The 10000-nt window shown below is 45.8% G+C and overlaps 2 protein-coding genes across 2 annotated transcripts in view; one reads left to right on the forward strand and one right to left on the reverse strand.

Annotated features, from left to right (window-relative positions):
• Window positions 1–1632, forward strand: part of chad (chondroadherin) — a 4469-nt gene extending 2837 nt beyond the window's left edge. The window contains exons 2-4 of the mRNA XM_034558797.1: window positions 394–557; window positions 644–816; window positions 1089–1632. Of these exons, the coding sequence (XP_034414688.1) occupies window positions 394–557; window positions 644–800 (321 nt within the window). The 3' untranslated portion in view covers window positions 801–816; window positions 1089–1632. The remainder of the gene's footprint in view (window positions 1–393; window positions 558–643; window positions 817–1088) is intronic.
• acsf2 (acyl-CoA synthetase family member 2) overlaps window positions 1–10000 on the reverse strand; it is a 16887-nt gene that overhangs the window by 6498 nt on the left and 389 nt on the right. Inside the window, exons 2-10 of the mRNA XM_034558779.1 lie at window positions 8194–8389; window positions 6751–6879; window positions 6398–6451; window positions 6189–6307; window positions 4840–5002; window positions 3269–3364; window positions 2957–3108; window positions 2297–2388; window positions 2094–2170 (exon numbers count right to left, since the gene is read on the reverse strand). Of these exons, the coding sequence (XP_034414670.1) occupies window positions 2094–2170; window positions 2297–2388; window positions 2957–3108; window positions 3269–3364; window positions 4840–5002; window positions 6189–6307; window positions 6398–6451; window positions 6751–6879; window positions 8194–8389 (1078 nt within the window). The remainder of the gene's footprint in view (window positions 1–2093; window positions 2171–2296; window positions 2389–2956; window positions 3109–3268; window positions 3365–4839; window positions 5003–6188; window positions 6308–6397; window positions 6452–6750; window positions 6880–8193; window positions 8390–10000) is intronic.

Here is a 10000-nt window from a genome sequence, read left to right on the forward strand (position 1 = left end):
AACCCCCGCCACCATTTTTAGATGTTTTGCAGCCAAATCAATACACGACTTCTGTCTTTACAGGGTTTGAGTAAGGGCAATGAAGTAGTTCATGAATATGAGATATGAGTTTACAATCCCTGATCGGCATCGGGTGGTTTGGCGCATGTCAGCGGTGTACTGCAGTGTGCACGGGCCTGTTAGCGGTTTGCCAAACACACTAAAACAGAGCAAAACAGGCAATAAAAAAGGTGTTTTGAGAAAGTGTGAGTCTCTGAGCATTACCATGAGCCGGCCACCCACGCATGTTAAACAGCTGCAGCGGAATGACAGATGAGCCGTGGACAGACAACAGGTGCACACACACACACACACACTGAATGCATGATCCTCCCCTCCTCTCTCGCCCTCTAGTTCTCCGACGGTGCGTTCGCCGGCGTGACGGCGGTCAAGTCCCTGAACCTGGACAACAACAAGCTGAGGTCTCTCCCCAAAAGCTTCGACTTCGGCACCGTCACCAACCTCACCCTCTCCAACAACCCCTGGAGCTGCTCGTGCCAGCTAGCTCCACTGCGCAGGTAAGGGGATCACCTGAAGGAGGCCATATATAGGCCTGTAGCTCCCCCTAAACCCCCCCCCCCCATCTTCTCTTGGCTCCCCGCAGGTGGATGGACTCCAGTCGCATTCGTCCGGACGCGGTCTGCGCGTCTCCGCCTCAGCAGAAAGGAAAGCAAGTGAGAGACAGCTCCGCCTTCGGTGGCTGCAGAGTCAAGACCAAGAGAGCCAAGAAGGGCGCGCGCCTGCACGGCGCGCGCCATTGAACAGGCGGCCGTGCAGGTAAATCTGCCAGGAGGCGATTGGCTTAAAGACAGAGCGCTGTGGTCACACGGTAGCAAAGCTCTCCACCTCTAAAGCTCACGAATTAAAAACTTTATTTAATTGGATCGTTTCTTGGATGCGAGCGGTGATTCAGTAGAGTTCACAGATCACTTGTGAGCTTCAGTGGCGTCGATTGATTTTTAACCCTTCAGGTTAGCCATTTCTACCCGTTTCCATGCTTTATGCTAAGCTAAGCTAACGTATTTAATACTTTGTGTCTTTTTCTACAGGAGACGCCGCCGAGGGGGAGGAGCCCGTCCAGGTGACCGGCTACACGACGCTAACTCATTCTACTTCAACGCCGTCCATCTCTTCATCAAGATGTCACCAGTTTAAAAAAAAAAAAAAAAACACATTCACAACGTCTCCCATCGAGAGCTTCATGCAGCCGGAGACGTTAACTTTTCTTTGATCGTCATCCGTTTACATGAAAAGACATTCAGGTAACAAAAACAAGAGGATGCATTCGAGTAAATTAGGGCGCGCGCTGTCTTTTCACGGTGCATTCAGGGGTCTTCGGGATTAACCGTGAAAACAAAAACAGATGTCGGAATGTTATGAGGATGATGTTACAATAAAGTTTCAACGTTTTCATTAGCATGAAGATAATAACTCGAAACCAGGCGAGCTTAAAGAAAATGTTCGACACTCTCACCGTATTACAGAGATCTATGAAGAGGTTAGCTTAGCTTAGCATAGTGACTAGAAACAGAGGGAAACCGCTAGCCTGGCTCTGTCCTATCAGCACCTTAAAAGCTCACTAATTAACATGTAATATCTCGAAGGAATTTTTTTTTTTAGCATCTCTGAAAGAAGAAGTCAATCTATTACTAGATTAATACGTTGTGCTATTCCGTCTTTACTTTTAACGCAAAATCTTTGTAACATATTAAACATTAAAAAAATTATAAAGAAAGAGTGAAGAATCAGCTGTGAGGGTTTACAGCCCGTTATTCAAATCTATTGTATATTCAATATCTTTACATTTCCTTCACTTTTGGACGCGGCCAATAAACCTTTTACAAAAATAAAAGCCTCATTTTTATCCCATTTCTTTGCTTTCCTTCACCGGCTTGACTGAATATTTCTCTGAGGATGCGTCTCCCCCTGGTGTTTGGAAGCGGAACTGCATCATTTTGTAAACTAAAAGTTCATTCATGATCCCAGTTGTTTGGCGTTCTTACATAATCTATAATAACACTAGTATTCTGTCTATAATCTGTTAACGGACTCACGTTCAGCTCCTTGACGCCCATCTCAGAAATGACCTTCTTCACGAGTTCTGAAGGACTCGGGGAGCCACCGATGATGCCTTCAGTGACACGAACAAAGTAAAGGGTTAAAAAAAGAAAAAAGGTTCTATACATCATTAAAATGGCCCTTTCTTTCTTTTTTTTTGTTGCATTTATAAAAAGCAGAATATCAATCTGTTTCTCACCCGACTGGACTGAGGACAAGTCATATTTAGCAAAGTCCGGCTGGTTGATCATATCGATATACATGGTGGGGGTGCCGTAGATGAAGGTGCACCTGTGGGGGGGGGAAACAGACAAAACAGAATGCATAGTCAATCGCAATTTTGACCCTTGCTGCAGTTCAACATTATAACTTTAATTTTTTATTTTGAAAAAGCCCTTACTCTCTGTCGCTGTGTGATTTAGGTCAAAGGCAATGTTTGACATTCTGGGATGTGTGTGTCTATTTGCAGAGTTATATCAGAATAATCAATATTCCCACATCTGAAGCTGGTCACGGTCACACACACACGGTCACGGTCACGGTCTCACACACACGGTCACGGTCACGGTCTCACACACACGGTCACGGTCTCACACGCACACACACGATCACGGTCTCACACACACACACGATCACGGACACACACGATCACGGTCTCACACACACACGGTCTCACACACACACACACACACACAGTCTCACACACACACACACACGATCACGGTCACACACACACACACACACTTGTTTTCCCCCTTTGACACAGCTTGACATGAAAGAGAAAAAAAAGTTCAAACCTCCCTGCAGCTAAACATTTAGATTTGACTATTCAATTAAACTCTTAGCACATTTAAATTACCGTTCGCTCTCCAGAGCCGCCAAGTTGGCCTTTCCGTCGTACCCGGCGGAGGGAAAGACCGCGGTCACGCCGTGCACGGCCATGCACAGCGCCCCCCCCACGCAGCCGAAGCAGTGGTACAGCGGCACGGGGACGCAGATGCGATTGAGAGGCTGCGGGACGCAAATATGTTAAATTAACATTCACTTTGTTAACTCCCTTTCAGTGCCACCATACCCCAGAGCACAAGTCCAGGTCCACATATAAATGGTTATTATTATTATTATTATCATCATCATCAAAGAGCCACATTCCAGGTATAAAAAGACTCACGTTCCAGCTGAATCCCACTCTCTTCCCCACAAAGTAGGCGTTGTTGACGATGTTGTGATGAGACAAGGTCGCACCCTTTGGCAGCCCGGTTGTTCCCTGGTAACACAAATAAAATCACTGCATCTAGAAAGCCATAAAAATGGATTGATATAGAGTGTAAAAGGTGACCGTTAAGGAGCCAGATCTAGTTTAGTCTCTTTTGCAGAGGGGTCAAAACCACCTGCCAATCATGATCTGATTTTCATTACCACATTTGGCTCTTACAAGCCATAACAATTCAAACAAAATACAGCAAAAGGAGCCAAAATGCTTAGTTATGACCGAGTCCAGTACAGACAAACAATGGTGCTGGTTCTGTCTGTAATCTCACAGAACGCACAAGTCCCTTTGTCAGAAAATACTTCCAAAACCTCGACAGAGAGCTGAAGGATCTCCAGCAACCAGACTCCTTTTCTTCTGGGTCCATTGGTGCCCGTCTTGGAGCAAGGGGAAGAACTTTGGGAAAAGAGAACGTCGCTACCAGCTGGACGGAGAACAGGATGGAGGTGAAGAAACACAGAGGAGGCTCACTTTACCCCTAACAAGGTTCATCTTAATATATAAACATGTTCTATTATATAGGGCCCTTAAATTCCATGAACTGGAGGTCTTCTCTGGACTCCTCCTCCTCCTCCTCCTCCTCCTCCTCCTCCTCCATTCGACACAATGGCTCTTGTGTTAACAGGCATATCCAGTTCCTTCATGTACTGGCACTCCTCCATAACATCGCAGCAACCACGCAAGAACATAGCGAGGGACTGATTTCCAAAGTGTTCCTTAAGAAGCCACGGCATAGCCACGGCGTAGCCACGGCGTAGCTACTGCTTTTAGCCACTGCGTAGCCACGGCTTAGCCACGGCTTAGCCACGGCGTAGCCACTGTTTAGCCACGGCGTAGCCACGGCTTAGCCACGGCTTAGCCACGGCTTAGCCACGGCTTAGCCACGGCTTAGCCACGGCATAGCCACGGCTTAGCCACGGCATAGCCACGGCATAGCCACGGCATAGCCACGGCATAGCCACGGCTTAGCCACGGCTTAGCCACGGCTTAGCCACGGCATAGCCACGGCTTAGCCACGGCTTAGCCACGGCTTAGCCACGGCTTAGCCACGGCTTAGCCACGGCTTAGCCACGGCATAGCCACGGCATAGCCACGGCTTAGCCACGGCATAGCCACGGCATAGCCACGGCATAGCCACGGCTTAGCCACGGCATAGCCACGGCATAGCCACGGCTTAGCCACGGCTTAGCCACGGCTTAGCCACTGCTTAGCCACGGCTTAGCCACTGCTTAGCCACGGCTTAGCCACGGCATAGCCACGGCATAGCCACGGCATAGCCACGGCATAGCCACGGCATAGCCACGGCTTAGCCACGGCATAGCCACGGCATAGCCACGGCATAGCCACGGCTTAGCCACGGCATAGCCACGGCATAGCCACGGCTTAGCCACTGGTTATGTTTTTTCATGTTGAGGTTTAAAACATTCCAAGGTCAGTCTAAGCGGTCAACGGGAATTTCTGCAACTAATTACCGAAGTGAACTGGATGTTTATGGGGTCGTCAAAGGAGATCTTCTTCTGCAGGTCCTGGAGCAGCTGCATGAACGTGCTGCTGCCGGCCTGCATCACGTCCTCAAAGTGGAACATCCCTTGTTGTCGACTGTCCAAAAGGATCACAGAGCGGAGGTCGGGGAGTCTAAGGGGGGGGGGGGGGGGGGGGGGGGAGTCAGTTACAGTTACACTTTAACATTCAGCAGCTTTGACTCTGTCACTCGATCTAAAATTATGTGTCACTGTTCAAACTATCAGATTTAAGTTAATCTTTCTGCAAATGTAGAATCAGGTCTGTAATATTTCACATGCTGAGGTCGGGAGTCCAGCCCCCCCCCCCCCCCCCCCCCCCGGACGTTGGCTCTTCCTGTCAAAAAACCCTTTCACTCTTCAGCACAAAAGGCCTCGTCATATCTGTACTTTACTTTACTTTGACTTGATACTTTGACTGAAACCTTCGTTACTCGCTACAAAATCTGTAGAAAAGAAATGAGTCATGAGAGCGACGTTGGGGAATGTGGTGGAACAGCGTCCAAGCCAGCAGGTTTAGTGAATCGGCTTGAGTTACATAATTGGTTAGTCACGTAGTCATATTGTTTTTCTGAGAATTGTGATGATAAGTTCATCCCATCCATCCATCCATTTTCAATACCGCTTATCCTCATTAGGGTCGCGGGGCGCTGGAGCCTATCCCAGCTGACATAGGGCGAAGGCAGGGGACACCCTGGACAGGCCGCCAGTCCATCGAGGGCACATGTAGGGACATACAACCATTCACTCTCACATTCACACCTATGGGACATTTAGAGATCAATTAACCTGCAGCATGTCTTTGGACTGTGGGAGGAAGCCGGAGAGCCCGGAGAGAACCCACGCTGCCACGGGGAGAACATGCAAACTCCACACAGAAGGACCGCTCCGACCGGGAATCGAACCCGCGGCCCTCTTGCTGTGAGGCGACTGTGCTAGCCACTACACCACCGTGCAGCCCGATGATAAGTTCATAGTAGATGCAAAAGTATACTTGTGTACAATACATTATGTTGAACATTGTTGCTCCTGCACAGCCAACCCAATCATGTTCAACAACTCCTGGTCCTTGGTCGTGGTGGCCACAGCACTTAAAAGAATAAACTTCAACATTCTCAAAACTCTGACCTTTTGCTTTTTTTTTTTTTATGAACAGCATTTACTTTTACTTTCAATACTCGAGTACATTTAATATCAGCGGCGCGTTTGTGGACGGAAATAAAGTTAATTAATAATTTTATCTTTTGTAGGTTAATGTATCCTATTGCAGTCAAACAGTGACGAGCACCCAGCAGCCGTACCTGACACTCCTGGTGTCCCCCGGGCTCGACAACTCGATCCCCGGACACAACTCTCTCAGCATGTCGCTGTAGTTCTGAGTCTTGAACTGCGCACGGCACACGACGGCTTTGCACCCAGACTGTGAAGAGGAGCAGAGGACCCACCTCAAGGGGACGCAACCAACGTCTCAGTGAGTCTCAAAAAGACCGGAAAGGAAAAGGTCACCCACCGCTCGCAAAATGTGCTCCACCTCCTGCACCTGGTACGCTGGGTTCACCGTCACCTGTCGAGGGGTAACAAGCAGCTCGTGATGGGAACGAATCTTTTCTTCACAATATTTAGGATTTATTATATTAATAATAGGTTCAAAAGATAAGGCTGATGATATTCTATATCGTGCTTTGTGTCAACATCTCACTGTGTTTGTCCTAAAAAGGTCTCCCAGTGCAGCACTGAGGCTCATTGATGTTTCAAAATGGAGCTCTCTGGCAACGAGGAATACGAGATCATCAATTGGGAGAACCGCTACAGTTTCTCCAATAAAGGGTTTTGCGCCGTCTTGCCAAATGTGCTTCGACTCACCATTATGATGCCGGCTCTGGCTGTGGCAAACTGGACCAGGACCCATTCATAAATGTTGGGTGCCCACATCCCGAGACGGTCTCCTTTCTGCAGACCAAGTGCCAGCAGCCCTGCTGCAACCTGATCCACCTACGGAGACGTTCCGGAGACATGAACAGGTTCAACACGCTTGCCGAGAAGCGTTGTACAATTCACAGTTTTGTTTATCAAAAGGAAAGCAGAGCTAGAGAGAATGGGAAGCACCGGGAGAACCAGGAAGTCCAAACACTGATCAGTATTCTTCTTCAATCACTAATAAGAAGTTGATCACAGGTTCTTCTAAGAGAGGAGAACTCGTCTGTTTATCTGGAGCCCCTTCACAAAGACAATGGAGGCCCGTTTCTGGAGAAGATAAGAAACTGCTTTGGGCCGGTTGGGATCGGAGTCAAAGTATGTAGTGAAGTGAAAGTCAACAGAAATATAAATAGTAAAGTAAAGATATCCAAAAAAACAACTTAAGTACAATAACAAAGTATTTCTACTCAGTTACTATACACCACTGATTTAGCATATCAATACGAGCACAGCTGAGCTCAGTGGATGATAAAGTCATTTAATATGTTGTATATGACAGTTGATATCTAAACAGTGCTTCCTGCTACACCGTGTGTAGGTTAACGTCACCGATCTGTGATATCGCTTTGACTTTGTGAACCTTTGAGTGGGTGAAAGTTTACAGAATGAACAGGACTGACCACGCAGCAACTCTGAGGAGACATGTACCACTGAAAGGCCTCCTGAAAGCTACAGTGTCCCTTCATCATTAATATATATTACATGCATCATATATATTTATCATTACCACTTAATACAGTCAGCGATAAAATATATAATATGTATGAGGACGATAAATGATGTCCGCAGGACTAAATCTGTGCATTCGTAAGTAATGAAATGTATATTAGCTTTTCTCTCTTGCACATGTTTGCTTAAAATTACAAAACAAAAAGTAGTAAAAGAAGTATGTGTGCGTTACTTGTGGGGCGTTTCCACCGGGGACAGAGTGACATGGTCTTTGTCCTCGAACCACACTTTTACAATTTCAGTTTGAGTCGTTAATTTCTGTAAACAGTAACAGTAAATATGTCTGGTGTCCAGTTGGTTAGTAAAATGAGGTTGGACTTTAAGCAAAATCTGTAGTTGAGCAAGAATATCTAATCCAGCGCACTACTTTCTGGATTCACTTTCATTTGGATTTAGAGAGTACACAATTGTTAAGACCCACAGAAACAAGAAATGTACTTTAGGTTTTGGACCATGGCTGCAATTTATAAGTTTGCTTGTAGGCTTTCCGACGTCCAACCTCAACCAATCTTAACATTGCCAGACTGACATCCATCAGCTGGGGCTGGAGGAAGCCACACTGACTGGACACATACAGCAGACTTTGAGGAAAAGACTCACATCCTGCTGAAGCTGTGCAAAGGTCTTGCGGACTCCGTCTCCTACAAAGATCACAGCCTCTCGGTCCGGCCAGCGCTCCACAGTCTGCAGCAGGGAATCTCCGACTGTAGTGTTGCGCAGAGATGAGGTAGACGTGCCGTGGGCGTAGCTGGTCGTGAGAGTCGGGATGATGGGTGGAGAGTCCACATGAATGCCACTGCAGGAAAACAGGAGTGAGATGTTTTCAGACACTGGTCATATACACATTCTGAATGTGTGTGCAGAGGCAGGAAGTTAGAATGAGAAAACTACAGTATACTGGAGCAGTGTGGAGTACCTCAAGGCTCTGTCCTGGGTCCCCTTCTGATTACATGAGAAAACTACAGTATACTGGAGCATGGTGGAGTACCTCAAGGCTCTGTCCTGGGTCCCCTTCTGATTACATGAGAAAACTACAGTATACTGGAGCAGTGTGGAGTACCTCAAGGCTCTGTCCTGGGTACCCTTCTGTTTACCATCTACATGCGTCAAACTTGGCCAAATACAAACACAATCATGACATTTCTCTTCAATAATTAAATCCAATTTAAAAGAATGTACACTAAAGTCTAATCTGATAATCAAAACAAGCGTAGTCAGCAGATTAATCAATAATTAAGATAATCATTAGTTGCAGCCCTAGTTGAATGTCTCATACCTTCCTCCAACTAAATGTAGAACATTCTGAAATCTTGTTCAGGTCATTGAAGTCATATAGATAGATATTAATGATCGATTCGATACATTTTTCATTATGCCAGACGTTAAGGTGTTATCATTTATTCAAATCTTACCTTACCTACAGTTTCATGTTAATTCAGTAGTAGGAGACTATATCCACTATATATTGTAGTTGTCCACCGTGTTGAAACTCTTGCAACCTCAGTCCCTTCCTTTAAAATCTCCTCTATGACGTTATGAAGTTCAATGTTTCCGTCATCGAAGTGATAAGTCAAATGATAACTGTTTAAGTCATTCCCCCTTCCACCCAGAAACCCAATATCCCAGGGGCAGGACTCTGATAAGGAAGGAACACAAGTGCAACCTTTTATGTCTTTACAACGCAAACCTCGCACTTATCCTTTCCTTTCACAACACTGTCCCTCGTTTCCCGTTCGGCTGCACGATGTTACCCTCTCGCAACAACATGTGTGCTTCCAGTGGTGGAAAGTAACGACATTTACTCAAGAACTGTACTTAAAAAAAGGGAAATCTGCCAGTTTTTATGTGGATGTCATGGTTGAAGGTAAATGTAGTCATTTGAAGCAAAAAATAATCCTCATTTTTTCTTGCACTGCTAATGCAGTCGCAGCCACGGCCCTCACTCCCATGCATTTATTTTAAATAATCCATTTTTTTTTTAAATGACAAAAATATCAGTCAGCCAAAACATTAACAAAAGTCTTTGAGTAAATGTACTTTCCACCACACGTTTAAGTCACCTGACTGCTGGCTACCAACAGTGGAGGAAGTATTCAGGTATTTTACTCAAGTAAAAGTACTAATACACCACTGTAAACAACTAAGTTAAAAGACCTACACTGAAAATTAAAGTATGCAAACTCACATGGGTATTAATTCAAGCAAAATGATCAAAATAATAAAAAATAAAATGTCTGCATTAGGAGTTATTTTTAAAGATTACATGTTCGCATGGCAGAAGAATCAGTTACTGAAGTCTCCTTCCATTCCTTCCGCGTCTCTAAAGCATTTTTAATTTCAACAAGTGGGTTATTTATATTATTGGCACACAGATACATACATCTGTTAAATAAAATGCAGAGTGTGC

This window comes from Cyclopterus lumpus, chromosome 19, assembly GCF_009769545.1.
Source record: "Cyclopterus lumpus isolate fCycLum1 chromosome 19, fCycLum1.pri, whole genome shotgun sequence".
Lineage (NCBI taxonomy): Eukaryota > Metazoa > Chordata > Actinopteri > Perciformes > Cyclopteridae > Cyclopterus > Cyclopterus lumpus.